Source organism: Natrix helvetica, assembly GCF_964273705.1.
Source record: "Natrix helvetica genome assembly, chromosome: 1".
NCBI lineage: Eukaryota > Metazoa > Chordata > Lepidosauria > Squamata > Natricidae > Natrix > Natrix helvetica.
In genome coordinates, this window is record NC_138548.1 from 3901702 (window position 1) to 3926393 (window position 24692).

The following is a 24692-nucleotide window of genomic DNA, read 5'->3' on the forward strand; positions in this document are numbered from 1 at the left end:
GGCATTCAGCCGGTTCAGACCAGTTTGGGTGAACTGGTAGCAGGGATTTTGAGTAGTTTGGAGAGCTGGCCAATACCACTTCTGGCTGGCCCCACCGTCCCACCTCCATTGTTCCCTGCCCTATATTCCCTTGTTTTTTTTTTAGCTCAGCTGATTCGCATGGCAGAGTGGATTGTCATCCTCAGGTGAGCTTAAACAGCTCAGCTCACAAACACTGACACTGAGATTGGTCACATGTGCAAAGCACGCGCTCATGGAACCTGGCGCTGGTGACGTCTCGTCTGGATTACTGTAATGCTCTTTACATGGGGCTTCCCTTGAGATGCACCCGAGGACTGCAGTTGGTCCAGAACGTGGCCGCGCGGGCAGTGATGGGGAGTACGAGGTACTCCCATGTGACACCTCTCCTGCGCGAGCTGCACTGGCTCCCTGTAGTCTTTCGGGTGCGTTTCAAGGTGTTGATCACTATCTTTAAAGCGCTCCATGGCATAGGACCTAGCTATTTGCGGGATCGTATCCTGCCCCATACATCCCTGCGACCAATTCGCTCTCACAGGGAGGGACTTCTCCGGGTGCCGTCCACCAAGCAATGCCAGAGGGTGGCACTGAGGGGTAGGGCCTTTTCTGTGATGGGCCCAGCCCTCTGGAATGACCTTCCCCCCGACATTAGGACAGCAACCAATCTCCACTCCTTCCGCACAAAACTCAAGACCCACCTATTCCAACTAGCCGGCCTGGCCTGAATTATAGCTATTTTCTAATCCCTCTGGATAAAATTTTAAATTAAGTTTGACTTTGGGTATTTTAATTGTTTTTACTTGCATTTTGCTGTTCTTAATTAATTGATTATTTATTTATTATGTGTTGTACAATGCTTTTTGTATATCTCCTCCTTGTTATTTATTTGTTGTGTAATAAATTGTACGCCGCCCCGAGTCCCTTGGTGGAGAGGGTGCGGCATATAAATTAGATAAATAAATAAATAAATAAATAAATAAATAAATAAATAAATAAATAAATAAATAAATAAATAAATAAATAAAATCCATTTTAAGGCACAACATGCTGCATCTTAACAGAACATACACACTTGGGGGTTTTAGGGGTGTCCTACCCCCACAGTATTTGTTTCCAGAGAGTAATTCATCTGTGTACCAAGTTTGGTTGAAATTGCTTGTTCCAGAGTTATGCTGTAATATACACACCCACAGCCATTTTTATATATATGTATATAGAAGATTACAAATATTTAAAGCTAGGCATGGTTGATGGATATCTGAGTGATCAGGAGCAGCATCAAATCAGAAGAATCTATTCATAGGACATGAGAGACTGACCCCCAAAACCCTAAGATATTTTGTTATCTAGTGTTTTTATCATGGCTTCTTTAATAAATGTTTAATAGAATGCACATATTCCTCAGGTTATCACAGTCCACTTAGTGGCCATTCAAAATTACTACACACACACACCCTCCCAAAAGCCCCTATTGATTCATTCCTGAACAATTTCAGATAGGTGGCTGTCCAATCTTTTCTTAAAGACCTTCAGTGACGGAGCACCCGGAACTTCTGTTCCACTCATTGATTGTCCTCATTGTCAGGAAGTTTCTCCTTAATTCCAAGTTGCTTCTCTCCTTGATTAGTTTCCATTCATCGCTTCTTGCCCTGACTTCAGGTGCTTTGGAGAATACCACTGTGTTGTAACTCAAGGACTACTCTTTACTGCTTTTTGGTAAGTGCTGAATGTGTAAAATAAAGAACTATTCTATTCTATTCTATTCTATTCTATTCTATTCTATTCTATTCTATTCTATTCTATTCTATTCTATAGCAGCCATGTTTGACCAGATGCCAAGCAGGTCATGTTCCAAAATCTTCCACTAGGGGCAGGATCTGTCAAATTACCTTGCCTTGTCTTGAAAAGAATCATTCTAGGGTTTGTTGGGACTCGGATGTCCTCACTTTTCTCTTTGTTCATGCCTGCAATTCAGCTTCTGCATGAATCTTGGTTTATGGTTTAAGAGGGACAAGAATGACTGGGCTGCCTCTTTTGCTGCTGCTCTTCTGCATCTTGCCTCCAACTACTGCTAAGAGGAGGCAATGTGTGTTGAGGAATTTCTTCAAGCCTAAAGAAGAATGGCACTATTACAGGCCTGATGATCTCATTATTGGTGGGAATTTATCCCTGAGAACTCTTATGGACCCCAGTGTCCCAGACTTTGTAGTGACCAAAACTGGATGCAGTACTCTAGGTGTGGACTTACTAAGACTTTATAGAGTGGTATTAGTGCCTCACTTGACCTGTTAATGCAAAATAGGAATTTGTTGGCTTTTTTGCACCATCCTTCCCCCAACATGGGGAAGAAATGGGGATTTTGCAGCATCCTTCCCCCAGGAGTGGGGAGGGAATAGGGATTTTTCACCATCCTTTCCCCCGGAGTGGGGAGCGAATGGGGATTTTGCAGCATCCTTCCCCCAGGAGTGGGGAGGGAATGGGGATTTTGCACCATCCTTCCCCCAGAAGTGGGGAGGAAACGAAGATTTTGCAGTATCCTTCCCCCAGGAGTGGGGAGGAAATGGGGATTTTGCAGTATCCTTTCCCCAGGAGTGGGGAACGAATGGGGATTTTGTAGCATCCATTCCCCAGGAGTGAGGAGGGAATAGGGATTTTGCACCATCCTTCCCCCAGGAGTTGGGTGGGAATGGGGATTTTGCAGTATCCTTTCACCAGAAGTGGGGAGGAAATGGGATTTTGCACTATCCTTTCCCCAGAAGTGGGGAAGAAATGGGGATTTTGCTGTATCCTTCCCCCAGGAGTGGGGAGAGGACGGGGATTTTGTAGTATCTTTCCCCTGCCATGTCCACAAAGCCATGTTCACAAAACTACACCACACCCGCAAAGCCACACCCAAAAAACCAGTAGTAAATTTATTTGAATCCCACCACTGGTCAGTTTCTCTATCTACGCAGGAGACCTTTGAACCAGCTGGGCTCAAAGGAAAGAATTCATGGTTTTATGTCCTTCTCTCCTTTCTCTGAAGCTGTTCCCGGTCAGTCTGGGTTGAAGGGGAGAAACTGAGCCAAACCCCCTGCTTGTTTTTTTCTTGTTTTTTAAAGTTTTATTGAGGTTTACTAGAACATAAACTACTGTGAAAATAAAAGATTTAAAAATGGGGGGAATTGGAGAGAATGTAGGTGATGGTGGTGGTTTGGGGAGGGGAGAAGTCCCAGTAAATAAGTGATTGGACGTTCTGATCAGCACACACTTTGTGACTGTGTGGTGACTTTGTAAGCATTACTGCCCTGTGTCCCCAGAATTCTGGTTTCCCCAGGAGGTTGCCAAGGGGTATTGTATTCAGGTGATCATTTTCTCTGCCGTGGAGGATGGGCCTCAGCAGGAAGTGCCAATGTTTTTGCAGGAAAGCCAAACCCAGAGACCAACCATTGAGAAATCCAGGGCCATTTTTATTTTATTTCATATGAAAATCAGAACTAGAGTTTGCCCAACCATGGCAGAATGGTTGCCACACTATAAAAAAGATGTTGAGACTCTAGAAAGAGTGCAGAGAAGAGCAACCAGGATGATGAGGGGACTGGAGGCTCAAATTTATGAAGAACGGTTGCAGGAACTGGGCATGGCTAGGCTAGGGAAGAGAAGGACCAGGGGAGACATGATAGCAGTCTTCCAATACCATAGAGAGGAGGGGGGTCAAGCTATTTTCCAAAGCACTCAAAGGCCAGACAAGGAATAATGGATGGAAACTGATCAAGGAGTGATTCAATCTGGAATTTTTTCTGACTATGAGAACAATCCACCCATGGAACACGTCACCTTCCGAGCTTGTGGGAGCTTCAGTACTGGAAGCTTTCAGAAAACACTGGACTGCCCTCTGTCAGAAATGATGTAGGGTCTCCTGCTTGGGCAGGGGGGGTTGGTCTAGATGACCTGCAAGGTCCCTTCCAACTCTTTTAATCTGTTAATCAGAATGCAAACAATGGGATAGAATCCTTGCTATGCCATAGTTTTGTGGCTTCGGGTGAAATTATTATTTGTTTGGGGCAAAGTCCTTCCTTCAGTATTTACTCTGATTTTTGATTTTTCAATTTCCAGTTTCCTCATGATCACTATGACATACAGTCAGTGGTGGGTTCCTAACCAGTTTACTACCAGTTTGCTAAGAGGGCAGTTTGTGCACCTGCTGCTCACTTCTTCTATTCTATTCTATTCTATTCTATTCTATTCTATTCTATTCTATTCTATTCTATTCTAGCCATGCCCAGTTCCTGCATCCTTTCATCCTGTTTTAGCCTCCAGTCCCCTAATCAACTTGGTTGCTCTTCTCTGCACTTTTTCTAGAGTCTCAACCTCTTTTTTTTATAGTGTAGTGAACTGAATACAGTATTCCAGGTGTGGTCCTACTAAGGCTTTATAGAGTGTATTAGTACCACACTTGATCTTGATTGTGTCCCTCTGTTAATGCAACATAGGATTGTGTTGGCTTTTTTGACTGCCACTGCACTCTGCTGGCTCATGTAAACCATTGAAACATTGATATGATTGCTCACACCTCTTAGGATGCAGCTGTCTGCCACAGTATCCCATTAGCACCCATTCTATCTGAACATGCTTTCAGGGTTTCAAATAGCATCCAACATTAAATCAGAGTCCAAGGCAAACTATTGCTCAAAGTTCCAATTTATGAAGAGAGCCATGTTGGCACATCTGGGAAAACCCAAATCTGAAGCTTCTCGGTTTCTCCCACCCAGTTGAAAGTTCAAGATCTTGCCCCCACACTCACAAACCCACCACATGGTCCAATCTTCCACTGCCACACTGGCAGTTGCACCCATCCAGTTGCGGTCAGGTGCAGAGACAAATGATGACCTTGGTTTTCTAGAAGGAATTTTGTTATGGCTACATAGCGTCTAACTCCATACAATCCCCCCTCCCATTTTCCCATAATAGAAGAGGCATAGCAGAATAATAGAAAGTGTGGCAGGCCAAAGATCCAAAAGGAACATGGCTGCAGGCCTGACACATGCTGCATCACAGGCCAAACTCTGCTCACTTTCATGTAGATCAAAGCCCCAATTCTCAAGTCCATCTGCTCTGAGGATTAGCAAGAAGAGGCACAAACATGTTTGAACCATCTGCTGTGCAAACAACACCTATTGCTCAATGGGTAGGACAATTGCTCTTCCTTGCAATTAGAACAGTAATTCTCATTGTATTCCCTATGGATTTCAATGCACAGAAATCTTCCAAGGTAAAACTTGCTTCAAAAAATATGTTCAGAGTTCTCCCAGTGGTGGTTGAGGGGGGGGGACCTTGCTTGGTCTACCAAAGAGCTCACTCTGAGCTTTGGGGAGATTCAGCTGTCCTTTGTGTCAAAGCCCAAACACAGGTAAGAGAAAGCATGTTTGATATAAGGGTATTTTATTGATTGTTGATCTCATTTCAGAATGAGATAGATGGGAGTGAATAAAGGGATAAATTGCAAGTGAGTTAATACAAAGAGACACTAATCAGATAAATGAACCAGATCAATTTGCCCCGAGACCTTCCATGTGGAGTGACCAATTTCTGCTCTGCTAAAGAATCCACTTGCTAACTACAAGCTTCTGCACAGACCTTGATTTCTCATCCAGGAAAGAAGCTGACAATGTCTGGGCTACCTTCCCAGCTGCTGCTCTTCAGCCTCCTGCTGCCAATCACTGCTAAGAAAATCCAATCTATGTGTGTGTTAAAAGACTCTTTCCAGATTCGGGATGAAAGGGAACATTACTGGCCTGGCGATCTTATTGTTGGTGGAAATTTTCACCTGGAAGCTCTTATCGCTTCCAGAGTTCCAAACTTTCGAAGGGACCCATTCAGGCTCTCTACTCGAGTTTTGTAAGTCTTACCTAGAGGGGGAAAGATGTAGATTGTTGCATTCATTGTTATATTCATTGTTTTGGGTTCTGGGTCTCCTTTGAACAATGCTTGTTCAAGTCAGGTTTAGATCTTTGTCCTTTCCTCAATAAAGAGGAAAACTCAAGAAATAGGTTGTCTTTACATCAAGATGATTGTCAACCATAAAAAAGTGGGGAAGGACAACATTTTAGAGACTCTGCTGGCCTAGTGAAGGAGTTAATATTAATTTGGACAGAAAGTCATGGTGGAAAACTCAAATAAAATCTCAGTATTGTTCATAAATTGATGTCCTATCCCTCCCGCCCACCCCACTCCCCAGTGTCTTCTGCTCGGTAATGGTTACCTGACCTAAAGAAGCTGCTTCAAGAGAGAACCGCTATCAGGGTTCCAGGTTATAGATCTGTACCAAGCAAAACTCCAAGGCAGGTAGGTTCCTCAAAGAATAGCTTTATTGGATATATCTTATTGGCACAGATCTGGTGAAAACCGACTCTGAAGGTTCCCGCAGTTTTCACCAAATTAAAAGTAAAAGTCTGTCTCTTCTCAAAACAATCAGTCCCATGGTCCAATCTGGGCGCTGTCTGGTTATCTGATGGCATCTCTCCACCTTCCTTTGACCAGATGTGAGAACGTCCTTGGTTCCCAAGAGGAAGCGTTTTGTTTTGGCTATCTTTTGTTTTGGCCAGCTATCTAACCCCCACTCCCCTCCCTCAGCTCCAGTGTGGCAACACTGAAGCTTCCAAAATAGCTTCGGTCAGGTCAGCTTCAGGGTTGACAACCACAATGGATTGGGTGGAAGAGGACTAATGTTGAAAGACAAAAGTCACTAAGGCAAAGTGAAAAAGAGATAGAAATAATAGAAAGGCATAAAATGGTCAGAGATACAGAGAGTTTTTTCTCCTTTCGCTGAAGCAATAGATGTTTAATCAAGGAAGGTTGATTTAAATTCCTCAATGAAACTTGGGATTTGCTGTTGCAAACAAAACCAAAAATACAGCAAGGGAAACTCCACCAGCAGACACTAGTTTCCTTGTAATTTTCAGGCCCCATCCCTGGAGGCTTTTAAGAAGAGATTTGACTGCCACTTCTTTGAAATGGGATAGGGTCTCCTGCTTGAGCAGGGGGCTGAATTAGATCTCCAAGGTCCCTTCCAGCTCTGTTATTCTATGTTCTCTCACTATAGACCCATACTCAAGAATTACCAGTACTTCCTGGCTTTGATGTTTGCAGTTACAGAAGTCAACAAGGATCTGGCTCTCCTCCCCAACATCACATTTGGCTACCACATTTTTGAAAATAGCCAGATTCAGAGAAAGTTTTTCTTCTTCAGCCTCTCCCTGCTGTCCACTCGAGGACAAATGGTTCCAGGTTATAAATGTGACTGGAAGGATACCTTGCTCTCTGTCATTGGAGGTGACAATCCCAAATCTTCAAGGCAGATGGCCTCCATCTTCAGCATCTTCAAGGTCCCACAGGTAAGGGAGGAGGCTCCTCTGGATGCAGTATGGAGTAGACAAGCAACAAAAGCACACACAGAAACTAAAGGCATCGGGGGTGGGCAATGCATTGGGAGTATGTGACTTAGACAGTCTCTCCTATAGTTGAATTCATTTTTATTTTTTATGTGCAAAGATGCATTTTATACAAGCACAAAGAGACAATAAGATAATGCCGAAATGCTGTAAAGCAATCCCTTCATAATTTATTTTTCACTAGCTGATAACCTGGCATTGCCCAGGTATTGATTTATAGGGGGGAAATGTTTGGACCAAATGTAATTTCTAATGTTGGGTTTTCCCACTTACCAGAGGGAGTCCCCTTGTGCAGTACTGTGAAGCTGTTACTTCGCAACTTCACCGGCTGTAAAGTAGAAGCCATTTTAAGGCACAACAGGCTGTATCTTAACAGAAAACATACACCTGGGGGTGTTAGGGGTGTCTTACCCCTACAATATTTTTTCCACAGAGTAAGTTGTCTGTGTACCATGTTTGGTTGAAATTGCTCAAGGTGTTCCAGGGGAAGCAGCATGCTCCCTCCCGTATTTGGGCATACTAGGTGCTTTGACAAAACACATAATCATTCCCCAGCCTCAGCTGATAAGGGAGGAGAGCTCGTGGCTTAGAGGTTAATATAACTGCTTAATATGTAAAAACAGCCTAAGTTTGAATCTCAGCAAAGGTATGGCTAGCTGATTAGAGCTAAATAGGTTGAAATAAATCTATACCAGTCTCCCTTCATTTATTTATCAGCAAAAATGCAACACACACAAAGACACAAACACACACACACACACACAGATATAGATAGATAGAAAGGGGGGAGATGAAGCCTGTCACTCAATGTGAGTCAGCCTGACTGGTGGAGCAATAACCACACAAAGGTGGCCTCCAAAGCCACCATAAATTTTACTTTGTCTTTGAATGAAGATTCTCCCTTTCTCCAGCTTGGTGTTGGATTTGAGCTCCCTCAGGAAGACCGAAGAGCTTATCCTTCCTTCTTCCGAATTAATCCCAAGGAATTTGCTCAGTGTTTGGGTTTAGTCCAGCTATTCCTGCATTTCCACTGGAACTGGGTTGGGCTTCTGGCCTCTGAAAGTGAGAGTGGAGAACATTTTATCTCAACTCTGATGCCAATGCTGAAGGAGAAGGAGATCTGCCTGGCCTTTTCTGAAATGCTGGTATCTAATGAGGCTTCATCTGTAATGGAGAAAATTGTTTCTTTTGCCGGAAACTGGTTCCAAGTTGAAGTGATTATTCTGTTTGGAAACTCTGCTACTATTGCAAATTTGTTGCTGGGTCTGTCTATGTATCAAGATATTTTAAAGATGTCATTTCACAGTGTTTGGATTCTAACTTCTCATTGGAAATTCGTCCCAATGGGAAATGTTCTCAATGCTATGAAGGTCTTGGATAGGGCACTGCATTTTAGGGACCACACCGGGGATGTCTCAGAATTCAGACATTTCCTCCAGTCTTTAGACCCTTTGAGCCCACAAGGGAATGAATTTCTCCCAGTGTGGTGGCAATGGGTCTTTGGCTGCAATATCCATAAACAAGGAAAAATCCCCCCCAAAGGGAAAAGACAATGTACAGGCAAGGAGAATTTAGAGAATCTTCCAGCTTTCGTTTTTGAAACAAGCATGACAGGTGAAAGTTACAACATCTACAATGCCATTTATGCTGTGGCACATGGACTACATGCCATGCATGTATCAGGAACCCCACCAGCCATGCGGAGGATTGGAAAGACGATATCAAATATCCAGGCATGGCAGGTAATCTCTGGACTGGTCCTCAGATCTTTAGAGAGGAAGCTTCCCATCACAGAACAAGTTGCTGTGTTTTCCCTAAAATTAGACAGGGCCTTATTTCTTTTTGAACCCCGAAATAAGCGCTTGGCCTTATTTTCAGGGAGATTTTATTTTTGAGGTGTAGGACGCGGTGAACATGGTCATCTCATGGCTGCTGCTGAGTTGCAATATTTTCGGGGAGGGCTTATTTTCAGGGGAGGGTGTATAAATTTAGCACATGCACTCAAAAGCCTGATTGGGCTTATTATTCGGGGAGGTCTTATTTTCAGGGAAACAGGGTAAATATTTGGAAACTAGTCAAAGAGAGAAGCTACCTGGAATTAAGGAGAAGCTTCCTAACAATGAGGAAATTCTACACTGAAACTCAATGTAGAAAAAGTAAAGTCTTACATTTAGGCAAGAAAAACCAAAAGTACACAAACAGACTGGGTGAAGCCAGGTTTAATAGCAGTAACTGTGTTTGAGATATTGGCGTCTTAGTGGACAACCAGCTAAATATAAGCTGACAGTGTGTGGTGGTAGCCAAAAAAGCCAATGCAATCCTAAATTGAACTAACAGAGGGATACAATCAAGCTCAAGGGAGGTACTAATACCACTCTATAAAGGCTAAATAAAATCACACCTTACAAAAAAGATGTTGAGACTCTAGAAAAGGTGCAGAGAAGAGCAACCAAGATGATTAGGGACTGGAGGCTAAAACATATGAAGAACGGTTGCAGAAACTGGGCATGGCTAGTCTAGTGAAGAGAAGGACCAGGGGAGACAGGAGAGCATTGTTCCAATACTTGAATGTCTGTCTCAGAGGGGAAGGGGTCAAGCTATTTTCCAAAGCACCCGAAGGCCAGACAAGGACTAATGGGTGGAAACTGATCAAGGAGAGATTCAACATGGGAATAAGGAGGAACTTTCTGACAGTGAGAACAATCAACTCATGGAACAGAAGTTGCCTTCAGAAGTTGTGGGAGCTTCATCACTGGAGGTTTTTAAGAAGAGACAGGACAGCCACTTATCTGAAATGGTATAGGGACTTCTGCCAGAGTAGGGGGCTAGACTACAAGACCTCCAAAGTCACTTCCAGCTCTATTCTCTTCTAAATCATCAATTATTTAAAAAACAGTCATATGAATGAAGTATAATGTTTTGTTGAAAGGGAGTAGAGGAGGGAAAAGAGAAGTAAACAAAACCTGTTGTCCACGCATTCTACAGAGGAAAGACCTTCCAATAAGGTCCTGAAAGGTCTTCCTTGGTTGACTGAGTTTCAAAGGGTGATCATTCTAGGGAGGACATGTCAGCCAGGAGTAAGATTACAATCTGGGTGTCTTTATGAATGGCCCTTCAACAGGTCAGGGTGCCTATTTGCAGAAGCAGCTCAGTTTTCCTCAGAATGTAGCTTGAACCCAATGTCTAGAAAGATACTTTTTAACCTTGGTTTATGGTTCTATGGCTAAATGACCCCACCTTGTTCAGTTTGTCACCTTACATGCTTGTGTGTGACAGCAGCCTCTGTCACCTTCAGCACACAAAGTAGGAATTAAAGTGGTCCTAATGAGTTCCTCAAAACCTTCTGCCTCAAAGGCTGAACATTGGACCTCTCTGGACACTGAAGAGACAACCCTGGGCAGGCACTTCCCTCTGCTTGACCACGCTTGCATTATTTTTTCTCTCTGACAATCAGCTAGGGAAAATCAGCAGAATTGTTCATTATTCTGATGTAAGTTATTTGATTACTCAAAACATTCAAATTGTCATGTACAATTTGGGTCAAAGTAAACGTTTTAAAATATATACATCCAAGTATCACAGGAGCAATAAACTTCGGAATGTGGCTTTAAAGTAATTTGCATATAGGTAAATCTGTAATTCCGTTAAAATTGGAGTTGAAATGCCAAAGTACAAATCTTCAGTGATAAAGAAAATCTTTTGTAGTGTTCAAGAAGGAGTCAAATAATTGGTCTTGTCAGGATTCCAAGTAATAGACCTGCACCAAGCAAAGCTCCGAGACATATGAATTCCTCAAAGAATAACTTTACTGGATATATCATATTGGCACACATCTGGTGAAAACCAACTCTGAAGGTTCTTGCAGTTCTTCACCGAATTAAAAGTAAAAGCTTTCCCTCCACCCAAAACAATCAGTAACATGGTCCAATCAAAGTGCTGCCGGGTTGCCTGGTGACATCACTCCTCCTTCCTCTGGCCAGGTGTGAGAATGTCCTTGGTTCCCAAGAGAAATTATTTTATTTTGGCTGTAAAACCCCAGCTAACTTGAATCCCCCTCCCTATCCCTCATCTCCAGTGTGGCATCACTGAAGCTCCAAGATGGCTTTGGTCAGGTCAGCTTCAGGGTTGACAGGTGTTACTTCTGATTGCTCAGATCTCCACTGAGGGGGCCACGTTTGATGGCCATCTCAGAAGCCATGATGTCACATTTGTGGGTCTCAGTGAACTTCTCCCATTCCTGGAGGTCTCTTTTCTTTCAGATTCTTCCTTATTTGGAGAAGGCCCAGTTCAACAACAGTGCTGGAGGTGAAATTTCCTTCTCAGGAAATGGACTGGGATCTCCTCATTATGATCTCCTCAACTGGCTTCTCTTCCCCAATCACTCTTTAGTCCCCGTGAAAGTTGGAGAAATAGATCCTAGAGCTCCCCCAGGCCAGGATTTCACCGTTAACTCTGATGCAATCGTCTGGGCCTCAAAGGTGAGCTGGGAGAAAATCTTGAAGATTCAAGGAAGGGTTTGTTCTCTCCTGAGGACACCGAGCATCCTTCTAACTGGAAAATGGCTCTACTGAATCAGAAAACAGGGCAGCCATTTGGTGAAAAAACTGCTTTTTATGTAACACTTTGGAGGGCTGACTTGTGGCAGGTCCACCAATGTTTAGGGTTGTGAAGAACTCCTGCTTGAAATCCAGGATACCACTGGAGCAGGCAACAATGATTTCAAGGAACCATTCCCATTCAGTTGTATCCTGATGGGTTTTTGTTATAGAAAAGCTGTAATCAATGACATTAGAATTTCCTTGCATGCTGAGGTCCCAGTTCCGACCTCCAGCTTCCCTTTGTGGGCCAGGGGTGCCCCTTGGTGATTTGAATGGTCCTGGTGATTTGCCTTCAGAAGTTGTAGGCACTTTATCACTGGAGGTTTTTAAGAAAAGACCAGACAGCCTCCTATTTGAAAGGGTCTCCTGCTTAAGCAGAGGGTTGGACTAGAAGACCTCCAAGTTCCCTTCCAGCTCTATTCTGATTAATTGATTGATTGATTGAACTTGTCTAGTCTGGGTAGGTTTTCTTTTACCACTTTCTTGTAAATTTTCTCTTGAATTCCTATTCTGTATTCTACGGTTCTGGTTTTAACCTCCTGGACTGTTTTTTCCCCCTTTTTGTATAAGGGTAGATGCAAAAAAGAATCAAGCAGTTCTGCTATTTCCTGCTGTCACCTCATTGCCATCTTCTCCCAGGTGAAGCCTTTCTCTTTTCTCTTTTAGAAAGTGCCCTTTGCCAGGTGTGGCATGAAGAGGTGCCAGGCAGGAGAGAGGAGAAGAGTTCCAGAGGGAGAGCCGGTTTGCTGCTACCAATGTGCCCCTTGTCCAGAAGGCACCATTTCTAATCAGACAGGTAGAGTAAACTTGAAATGTTGATAATCCAGAATGAAGGAAACTATTCAGTAGATCTAAATCTTTGTTGCTGTTATATTTGGTAAGATTGATATGCTTCAAAGTGTTCATAGTTTTCAGAAGAACTTTTCAGTTTATGGATATAAGCTGTCTTTTCTTCCAAAGGCCACAGTTCCCATCCCACCTTCCCCGTCCCTTACAAATCCCTGCAGGGTAGTTTTAGGGCACAATTTTCAGGCTCCCTCTTAGCTTTTCTGCACCCATTGCCAAATCCAATTGGGAAAACCAGCTTCCAGTCTTTCCCTGAAGAACTGGGAGTTGTGCTTCAAGATATTTAAGTGTGCTACTTCTGTCAGCCCTATTAAACTCCCAGGAAATTGATCGACCTCTATAAGAAAGAGGCTAATTGTCCACCTACATCTTCTAACTCTTTATTTTTTCAAATTTTATTTATTTCATCAAATATGTATTAGATAACATATATATGTCTAAACATGATTTTGAGTAACTGAAATGCAGATGAATAAACATTAGGACAGGGATGGTGGGCACGTTGGTGTGCTTAGCGTGTCCCTTACAGACCACTTAGGAATGGGGTGAGGTCGATAGTAGACAGGTTAAGGTTAAAGTTAGGAGTTTGGGGAAGAAACCAGAGAGTTAGGTAGTGCATTCCAGGCATTGACCACTCTGTTGCTGAAGTCATATTTTCTGCAGTTGAGTTTGGAGTGGTTTACCTTAGGTTTCTATGTGTGCGTGTGTATTGTTGTAGTTCAAGCTGAAATTGACAGGTAGAATATTGTAGTAGATAATTTTATGTACTACACTTAGGTCAGGCCAAAGGTGGCATAGTTCTAAATTGTCTAAGCCCAAAATTTCAAGTCTGGTGGCATAAGGGATTCTGTTACGAGTAGAGGAGCCGAGGACTCTTCTCGTGAAACATCTCTGGACTCGTTCCATTGTGTTAATGTCCGATATGCAGTGCTGGTTCCAGACAGATGAGCTGTATTCGAGAATTGATCTAGCAAATGTTTTGTATGATCTGGTTAGTAGTACAGTGCTACCAGAGAAGAAGCTATGCAGGATTAGGTTCACCACTCTTAGTGCCTTTTTGGCAATGTTGTTACAGTGAGCTCTGGAACTCAGATAATTACAGATGAGTACTCCAAGATCCTTGACAGAGTGAGGGTCGCCTACGAGGTTGAATCTGGCCAGCTTATATTTTATGTTCTGATTTTTTTTGCCAATGTGTAAGACAGAGCATTTGTTGGTGGAGAATTGAAGTTGCCAATTGTTTGACCATTCTGACACATAGTCAAAGGTCTTTCTGAAGAATATTTTTTTCAATGGTGTTGAATAGTTTTACATCATCAGCGAAGAGAACACAGTTGCTTATAATATGATTGCAAAGGTCATTTATGTAAAGAACAGTTGCTGGAACTGCTTGATAAAAAGATGGACCAGGGGAGACATGATAGCAGTCTTGCAATATCACAGGGGTTGCCACAAAGAAGAGGGAGTCAAGCTATTCTCCAAAGAACCTGAGGGCAGAACAAGAAGCAATGGGTGGAAACTAATCAAGGAGAGAAGCAACGTAGAACTGAGGAGAAATTTCCTGACAGTTGGAAAAATTAATCAGTGGAACAATTTGCCTCAGAAGTTATGAATGCTGCAACACTGAAAGATTTTAAAAAGAGATTGGACAACCATTTGTTTGGAATGGTATAGGATTTCCTGCTTAATCAGAGGGTTGGACTAGAAGCCCTCTAATGTCCCTTCCAACTCTCTTTATTCTAAGGAAGTCATATGCCCCATAAAGAGCAGACCTGATTATCCATCACTATCTTTTTGGGTTAATCAAAGCAAAAAGTCAGAACACCTCTGAGAGAGGGATAATGCTCATGGCAAATGTCACTGTAATCATTACACAAATATTCTTGATTTCAGATGCAGCTCGCTATGATCCCTGCCCAGAAGACCAATACCCCAACAAGGACAAAGACCACTGCATTCCCAAGAAGATTCACTTCCTTTCCTATCAAGAGACCCTGGGATACACTTTAGCTTCTCTAGTACTTTTACTTTCTCTGATCACATCTGCAGTCCTGGCAATTTTCCATAAGCATCGTGACACACCCATCGTCAAGGCCAACAACCGAGATCTCACCTACATTCTCCTTGTCTCCCTCCTGCTCTGCTTCCTCTGCTCCTTCCTCTTCATTGGTCGACCAGGGAAACTCACCTGTCTCTTCCGACAAACTGCCTTTGCCGTTCTCTTTTCCCTGGCAGTTTCCTCTGTGTTGGCAAAAACTGTCATGGTGGTTCTGGCCTTCATGGCTACCAAACCAGGAAACAAAACAAGGAAACTCTTAGGAAAACCACTGACCAACTCCATTGTCATAGCCTGTCCTGTGGTCCAAGCAATCCTTTGTGCCACCTGGCTGGGAACCTCTCCCCCATTTCCCAACTTTGACTTTCACTCCTTGCTTGGAGAGGCCATCTTGGAATGTAATGAAGGGTCAGCTTCCATGTTTTACACTGTTCTCGCCTACCTGGGTTTCCTGGCCCTTGTGAGTTTCATGATAGCATTTCTGGCTAGGAAATTGCCTGACAGCTTTAATGAAGCCAAGTTCATTACTTTTAGCATGCTGGTTTTTTGCAGTGTTTGGATCAGCTTCCTCCCCACCTACCTGAGCACCAAAGGGAAGTCCATGGTAGCTGTGGAGATCTTCTCTATCTTGGCCTCTGGGGCTGGTCTCTTGGTTTGCATCTTTTTCCCCAAATGCTACATTATCCTACTTAGACCCAATCTGAATTGTAGAGAGAATATAATGAGACACAAGAATCTCTGATTGGACATTTTTATCTTGACTTTGGGGCATTTTTTATTTAGTCTAATTTCTTATAAACGATGAATATTATATAATTTAATTTGCCTATTTAATTTACCCATTGTTTTATTTTTCATTTAACCTTCTTGTCCCCAGTGAGACCCCAGCGATCAACTCGAAAGTACACCTTGATAGCAAAGATGTGGATATTAGTGAAGGGTTTTAAGATTAAAATTATGACTTTGAAAGGCCTTCAGATTTTGTATTTCTAATATCAGCAGATTTGAGAGCTCTATCAATTGTCAGTTCTGATAATCCCATTGAAAGTTGTGAAGATGACATGGTCTCATATCATCAATTTTGTTGCTGAATGCTTTTTCCTAAAGCTTCTAACCCTGGTTGTGGGCTGCAGGTGGGTCAGATGCAAATTTGTTGAGGAGTTTTAAAGGGTGACCCCAGATAAGTACCATGTGGATGTGAGAACGGTGGGAAAAGACATTCTTGGAGCATTCCCTCCCCCAACTTTGCAAAAGGCAAAGTGCACGGAAACTTTTAGAGTCGGTTTTTACCACTTGTGCCAATATGATGTACCCAATAAACCTATTCTTTGAGGAATCTACCTGCATTGGAGTTCTGCTTTCAATGGGTGCTTTACTTGGAACTGAGTTTTGGACAGAAATTCCTTCCTAAAGGGAATAAAATCTTAAGACACATCCATCTTAATATATTCACATAAAACTGCTTCAGCAGAAAAGAAGAATTGCACATTTCATAGAAGCTGAAGTGAAGGAATGAAAGAAAGAGTGAAGGTGGGATAAGAAGATTAAGTTGGAGGGAAGGAAAGGGTAGAACCACTTGGAAAACTGAACTCAACATTAGCCATAAAAATATTTAGATGTTCCCGATTTCAGCAGGAGAAAATCAAGAATTCAATAATATTTTATTTTATACAATACATAGCAGAGTTGGAAGGGACCTTGGAGGTCTTCAGCCCCCTGCCTAGGCAGGAAACCCTATATCATTTCAGACAAATGGCTATCCAACATCTTCTTAAAGACTTCCAGTGTTGGGGCATTCACAACTTCTGGAGGCAGCTGTTCCACTGATTAATTGTTATGTCAGGAAATTTCTCCTCAGTTTTAAGTTGCATCTCTCCTTGATTAGTTTCTACCCATTGTTCTTGTTCTACACTCAGGTGTCCTCTTCTCTGTGGCAACCCCTGAGATATTGGAACACTGCTATCATGTCTCCCCTAGTCCTTCTTTTCATTAAACTAGAAATACCCAGTTCCTGCAACCGTTCTTCATATGTTTTAATCTCCAGTCCCCTCATCATCTTTGTTGCTCTTCTCTGCACTCTTTGAATCTTATTTTTTCATAAACAGGGTATACCAAAAGCCATTCCCTGTGTAAATTATATAATGTAGTTTGTATAATGAACATAAAATATCTATGGGGCCTGACATTTTATTTCAAGTAGACATTAAACAGGAGAAGAGAACATGCTGAATCCTCTTCCACCCCACACAATGGGGGCCAAGGACTTCTCGCTCCCAATTCAACACTGACTGGAATCTTCCTTATAGAAAGGGAAAAATCAGCTTATTACAGAACTGCCCACTCTTGTTCCATGGAACCAATATAGAACGATTGAACATCTGTAGAGATTCTCCATCCTCCAGGTCAAGGTTGCCCTAAAGGGGCTTTTTCTAAGAGGCAACTGGACTTTCTTGTTTTTTTCTTTTGAAGACATTTTTCTTCTCATCCAAGAAGCTTCTTCAGTTCTGACTGGATGGTGGCGAAGGGGAGGATTTATACTCCTTGCAGGCAGCTGGTCATTTGCATCCTTTTAGAGGGTCATTGAGGTTACTTGGAGGTTTATCTGTGTCCTCAGCGTCCCTCCAAGTAGTGCTAATGACTCTTGCAGTCTGCAATTTTTTCCTCTGGAAATCCATTCCTCCTCCCACACCTGGACCACCACTCAAACACCTGGACCACCACTCAAACACCTGGACCACCACTCAGTCAATTTCAAAAGTCAGCTTTACTCCGAACAACTTACAACATTTCTGGCTTTGCAGTCTGGGGTGGGTGGGAGAAAAGGAGACGAGTGACCAGCAAGCATGCAAGTGCACATGCAGGTCCATTTGCCTTCGTGGCATGCACATGCGCCTGCTGCTTAGGAAAGGGAGCCTGTGCTCGCCCACTGCTTGCAAAAGTGAGGGTGCATGCTCACGCATGCACGCTGGCCAGCCGTTTGCACAGCCTGGTTGCAAACCTCTCACAGCCCACAGGTTGGGGACCCCTGCTCTAACACCATCAAACATCCACATCTGCCTATCCTTGGGAAGGACTCAGTGGGTGGATAAATGTGTCAAATCCAGTCTGCACATCTGGCTGACTGTGTGATGAACCATAATAATAGTAAATAAATAAATAGAATTAATTAATTAATTCAACAAAAAAACAACGTTAGAGCGAGCCAGTTTGGTCTACTGCAGTGATGGCGAACCTATGGCAGGTGTGCCACAGATGGCACGCGGAGCCATTTGTCAGGGCACGTGAAGTGCTGCCCTGTCAGCTGGCCCACAAGCGCAGCTGAGTTCACCCTTTTTAAAAGCCATTTTTCGCCCTCCCCAGGTTCCAGAGTCTTTATAGGAGCCTGGGGAGGGTGGAAAGAGCCCCCTCCCCTCCCCTGAGGACCTCTGGAGGCTTCATGACTTCCGGTTTGTTCTGAGGGTCATTTTGACTGCTCCGGAGACTTCAAGGAAGCCTCTGATGGTCCCTGAAGCCTCCGGAGGGTGTCCGGGGGGCGGGGGAGGCTGTTTTCGCCCTCCCCAGGCTCCTATAAAGCCTCTGGAGCCTGGGCAGGGCGAAAAAAACATGTAAAAATGGGGGGGAGCGCCTGTGGTGTGCGCATGCACACTGGGGGGTCACGCATTGCATTATGGGTGCAGCACACCCGCACACGACCCTCCTGCGCTTCCCCCACTTATGGCACGTGAGCCAAAAAAGGTTCGCCATCGCTGGTCTAGTGGTTAAGGCACCAGGCTAGATGGTGAGTTCATCCCACTCACTGGGTGACTTTGGGCCAGTCACTCTCTCTCAACCCATCCAGCAATTGAAAATGGCATAAAGATAATAGAACTTTTATTATTATGCTTATAATATTATGTTAATTGACTTTTTAAATTAGTTTTATTGTTTTAAAGGTGGTTTTATATTCTGTAAGCTGCCTCAAGTGTCCATGGGCGAATAGGTGGAAATATAAATTAAACAAACAAACAAACAAGGTAAAGGTTCCCCTCACACATGCGTGCTAATCGTTTCTGACTCTAGGGGGCAGTGCTCATCTCCATTTCAAAGCCGAAGAGCCAGTGCTGTCCGAAGACGTCTCTGTGGTCATGTGGCAAAGCTGGCAGCAGAGTCAGACAGTGAGGAGGGTTGGGGAGGAAACTGGGCCAGTCCTGGGGGCTGAGGAAAGCTCAGACGAGGGCTTTGCATTGGAGGCAGAGAGGGAGCTAGACAGCAGCGAGGCAGAGGAACAGCTGGAGCCTTTTCCCAGTGTGCGCATGCACAGAGCTGCCAGAAGACAAGAACAACTAAGAAAGCAGGGTCAACTTGGGAGTAAAGCCACACCTTGGAGGTGATTGGCCCCTCCCATAGGAAACAAAAGAGGAGTGAATGGGGAATGGGCTTTTGAAGGAAACAATTCATTCATTCGGTCATGTCAAGAGTGGAAAGTACTATTTGTGACTAGAAGAGACTCTATGACAAGTTTTGCCTTGCCCTGCATTTGGAAACTAGTTATCTGGCAGCTCTCCAAGTGAGATAAGGTGCGTGTGGATAAACATTCCTCTAAAAGACTGTTTGCTAAACCTTGCTGACTCCGAAGGAAAGGAATTCACAGTCGTATAAATAAAATAAGTTTTGTCAGGATTAAGACTTTGCTTCTTGCTTTCTAAGGAAGCCTGGGACAGAACACTTACTGACAATTCCTGGCAAGCAGGAATTGTCAGTAAGTACATCTGGTATCCTGCTGACTTCCTGCTATTTATGACTTATGGCATTTCACCTGCCGGGCTACTCCTACTACCTCTCCCCCTCCCACCCTCGCCATCTGCTATTTTATAACAACTAGCTACTACAAACTATCTGCCCTCTTCCGCCCATAATGGACCGCACCCAGGCCTCCATCTATTTATTTACCATCCATCTTCCAACCGATCACCTGGCCAACATAAGATCTTCCCACCTAGTTGTGATCGTGGACATTTCTTTCCTCCCATTAGATCCTGGCTTATTGATTTTAACATCAACAGCACCCTGACTTTGTCATAGCTTTTTACCATTACGTATTCGAGGTCGGACTTGCTCCAGCTGCGGGAATCCCCCCTCTCGCAGGCATGGCCCTTTGCCCCCTCCGGGGCCCACCTTGATGACGGGTTTGTGAACCCAGAGAGGTGGAGGAAGCGCAAACTTAGGGGGTTTTTAATGAAAGGTTTTCTATCCTTTTTAGGGGGCTCCAGGGTGGGGGGGCGGGGGCGGGTGGGTCAGATCAGGAGCGATGTGAGAGCTGGGCCTCCAGGTGTGGTCGTGAGCAGAAGGAGCGTAAGGGAGGAGGAGGGGGAGGATATCATTCCTATACAGGGCTCTTTAATTCCAACGGTCGCAGGGAGGGGCAGATACGAGGACAGATTAAGAACTTATAGTCGGTTGGGAGACCGTGGTTGCTGGTTACACCCGGTCGCTTGTACCAATCCCCGCGGTCTAGGTGGTCAAGAGTTACAGACCCAGGGCCTGAGGCTGTTGTTATGCAATGCGAGGTCCGTTGTTAACAAGGCCCCCCTCATTCACGATCTAATTTTAGAGGGGGAGCCGGACCTCGCGGGAATAACGGAGACCTGGTTGGGCCATGAGGGAGGTCTTCCCCTCGTGGAAATGTGCCCACCAGGCTACCGAGCATTTCATCAGCCCCGGGCCCAGGGAAGGGGCGGTGGGGTGGCAGTAATTATTCGGGAGGACTTAGAGCCGAGGGAGTCTACTGCGCCACAGACGTCCGGATGTGAATCCCTTGTTGTGAAATGGGGCCCTGGGAGACAGTTGGGCCTGCTGATAGTATACCTGGCTCCTCGCTATACATCAGCGGCCCTGCCTGAACTCCTCGAGCTGATCGCATCGGTGGCGGTTGAGACCCCCAAACTTTTAGTGATGGGGGATTTTAACCTGCCATCGATGGGAGAAGCATCAGAGGGGGTTCGGGAGTTCATGGCTTCCATGACAGCCATGGACCTGACTCAAATGATTCAGGGCCCGACACACGAGGGAGGACACACTCTGGACCTTGTTTTTGTCTCTCGCCAGTGGTTGAGTGATCTGGGAGGAGGGGACTTAACCATCACTCCCCTGTCATGGTCACATCACTCACTCCTTCGTCTTGACTTCCCTGGTGCTACCTCCCGCTGCGGGGAGGCGGAACCGGAAAGCACTAGATGGTTCTGCCCCAGGCGCCTGATGGAACCAGATAGGTTCCAGACGGAGCTTGGGCCACCTCCTGTAACCTTGACCCGCCCCCGGGTAGAGGACCTGGTGGTCGCGTGGAATAATGCGACTTCCGGGGCCTTGAACCGGGTGGCGCCTTTGCGGCCTCTCCGGCGGCAACGATCCACCCTGGCCCCTTGGTTTACCGAGGAGCTGAGGGTGATGAAATGCCGCAAGAGACGTCTAGAGAGTTGTTGGAGATCCTCTCGTTCCGAACTTGATCGAACACAGGCACGAGCCCATTTAAGGACGTACCTTGTGGCATTGAGAGTGGCCAAACGGCAATATTGTGCCACTCTCATTGCATCCGCGGAGAACCGCCCTGCCGCCCTGTTTCGGGTGTCCCGCTCCCTCTTGTTTCAGAGGCCACGGGAGGCCCCTCTACAGGGCAGAGCAGAGGAATTTGGGAAATATCTGCAGGATAAAATCGCTCAAATTCGGAAGGATTGGGTCCCTGTTAGTGGTCCAATGGAGACGTCCGTGGCGAGTCTTGAGGAATCGACCTGGGAGGAGTTTGACTTGGTTGCCATCGAGGATTTGGACAGAACGCGTGGACGACTGCGACCCACCACATGTTTATTGGACCCGTGCCCCTCCTGGCTTATACTGGCATCCTGGGAGGTTACACGAGACTGGCTCCTGGACCTGGTGAACGCCTCGCTGAGCGAGGGGTCTCTCCCGGCCACCTTGAAAGAGGCGGTGGTGAGACCCTTGCTCAAGAAGCCTTCCCTGGATCCTTTGGAGCTGGCCAATTATCGTCCTGTCTCCAACCTTCCCTTTTTGGCGAAGGTTGTAGAGAGTGTGGTGGCCTACCAGTTTCCACGGCATCTGGAGGAAAATGATTATCTAGACCCGCGCCAGTCCGGCTTCCGCCCCGGTCACAGCACGGAGACGGCCTTGGTCGCGTTGGTGGATGATCTCTGGAGGGCCAGAGATAGAGGTTGTTCCTCTATCCTGGTCCTATTAGACCTCTCGGCGGCTTTTGATACCATCGACCATGGTATCCTGCTGCGCCGGCTGGAGGGGTTGGGGGTCCGGGGCACCGTTTTGCGGTGGTTCGGCTCCTACCTTTCTGGCCGGATGCAGCGTGTGTTGGCAGGGGAGGAGAGGTCGACCCTACGCCCCCTTACTTGTGGGGTGCCACAGGGGTCGGTCCTCTCGCCACTCCTGTTCAACACATATATGAAGCCGCTGGGTGAGATCATCCGTGGTTTCGGGGTGGGATACCATCTGTACGCTGATGATACTCAGCTGTACTTTTCCACCCCGAACCACCCCAACGAGGCCATCGAAGTGATGTCCCGGTGTGTGGAAGCCGTACGGATCTGGATGGATGACAACCGACTCAAACTCAAACCCTCCAAGACGGAGTGGCTATGGGTACCGGCTCCCCGGTTCAGCCAATTAATTCCATCATCGGCCATCGGGGGCATTCAACTTGCCCCCGTGGAGCGGGCGCGCAATTTGGGCGTCCTCCTGGATGCCCGGCTGTCCATGGAAGACCATGTGACAGCCGTGGCAAGGGGGGCGTTCCACCAGGTTCGCCTGGTGCGCCAATTGCGCCCCCTACTGGACCGGGACGCCTTACGCACAGTCACTCATGCGCTGGTGACGTCTCGCTTGGACTACTGTAACGCTCTCTACATGGGGCTTCCCTTGAAATGCACCCGGAGGCTACAGTTGGTCCAGAACGCAGCCGCGCGGGTAATTATGGGGAGTACTAGGTACTCCCATGTGACACCATTCCTGCGCGAGCTGCACTGGCTTCCTGTGGTCTATCGGGTGCGTTTCAAGGTTTTGATAACAATCTTTAAAGCGCTCCATGGCTTAGGACCTAGTTACTTGCGGGATCGTATTCTGCCCCATAAATCCCTGCGACCAATCCGCTCGCACAGAGAGGGCCTCCTCCAGGTGCCATCCACTAGACAATGTCGTGGGGCGGCGCCTAGGAGTAGAGCCTTCTCTGTGGCGGGCCCAGCCCTGTGGAATGACCTCCCCCCGGATATTAGGAATACCTCTGACCTCTGCTCCTTTCGTGTAAAGCTCAAGACCCACCTTTTTCAAGTTGTTGGCCTGGCTCAACTTTGATCCAACTATATCGCTCCTGACGGGTTTTTTATTTGGGGTATTTTAATTGCATTCAATTTATTTAGGGGTTTTTAAACATTGTGTTTTTACTTGTTTTTATCTATCAGTTCACCTCCTCCTTGTATATGTCGTATATATGTCTTGGTATATGTTTTGTTATATGTATGTCGATATATTTATTTCCTATGTTTTGTTGTACGCTGCCCCGAGTCCTTCGGGAGAGGGTGCGGCTAAGAAATAAATATTTATTATTATTATTATTATTATTAAGTAAAGCAGTGTGCATGATGTAAGGCAGAGTTCCACAACTTTCAGGGGAAAGAAGGAATCATTTTGTGGGAGGGGCAGACACAGGTTCACAAGCATGTGAGACCCCATGATTTTTGCTGTGGTGCTCGCATGAATGAGGCTGTGAGCGCCTCAATAACACTAGCGCAAGTAGGGCCACTAGTGTGAGTGGGGCCACATCCGGGATGGGTTCCTGCCAGTTTGGCAGAACTGGTAGTGGTTTGGCAGCCTAGGTCGGTGGAACCGGCAGTGGCCCAGGCCTGACACGCCCTTGAACCAGTTCTCCAGGGGGCGCCATGGGCCCCACCATCTTATTTTATTTTGCTTCTGCACATGCACAGAACATTTTTTATTGCACTGTGCATGTGCATGCAGCATGCAGGAGTGAACTGGCAGTAGTCCCTACCAGAACCCATCTCTGGCGTGTGCTCCAGCTGGCCACTCATGCCATCCAATGGCAATTAGGCCATGGCATGGTAGTGGGCTGTGGCCCACAGTTTGGAGACCCCTGCTTTAAGGGATCAGGTATAAGGAGCTACAGAAAAAGCCTCAGTCATCCATGAAATTGGCTTTCCTTGTGGGTACCTGGGACGGGCTGGTTGCAAAATTTGCTTCTCGATTGCCTAGCTCTTCTGCTTGGCATTAGGTCTCTTCAAGCATTGTTTCTGGAAGAGAGAGAGGCTAAATCCTGTCCTATAAGACATATATTCTGTCCTCCAAGAGGTCAAAAGGGAGGAGAGCTGAGAAATAACAAGTCGTTGGAGGAGTGAGAGCCTGTTAGCAAGACAGAAGCATAGAAGGAAGGTTTGCATTTTTGGAACCCTCAACTCTTTGCTTCTCAGTACATATCAAAAATTGCTACTGCAAAACAACAGATTACATCTATTTTTATTAAGGCAATAACTCTTGAGGATACTAAGAGTAGAGGGTGGGAAAGTAACCTGAGGATTGCTGTTTATGGATATTTGTGCTTACATCATCTAGAAAGTATGCAATAAAAAAAGGCTGAGTGATTGTTGTTGACCACAGGTATATTGCAACTAGTTACAAAACTCTATAGAAACTTTTTAATGGAAAAAATTCATCCTTCATGTCATCATATTTTTC

General features: G+C 45.4%; 1 protein-coding gene across 1 annotated transcript; it reads left to right on the forward strand.

Moving 5' to 3' along the window:
• Positions 1 to 159: 159 nt before the first annotated feature.
• Positions 160 to 15690, forward strand: LOC309385071 (vomeronasal type-2 receptor 26-like; the record flags this gene model as incomplete). The annotated part of the gene is made up of 6 exons (XM_081939145.1): positions 160 to 185; positions 7100 to 7391; positions 8360 to 8593; positions 11708 to 11926; positions 12713 to 12842; positions 14786 to 15690. The coding sequence occupies 6 exons, from the start codon at positions 160 to 162 to the stop codon at positions 15688 to 15690; spliced, it is 1806 nt and encodes a 601-aa protein (XP_081795271.1).
• Between the last annotated feature and the right edge of the window lie 9002 nt (positions 15691 to 24692).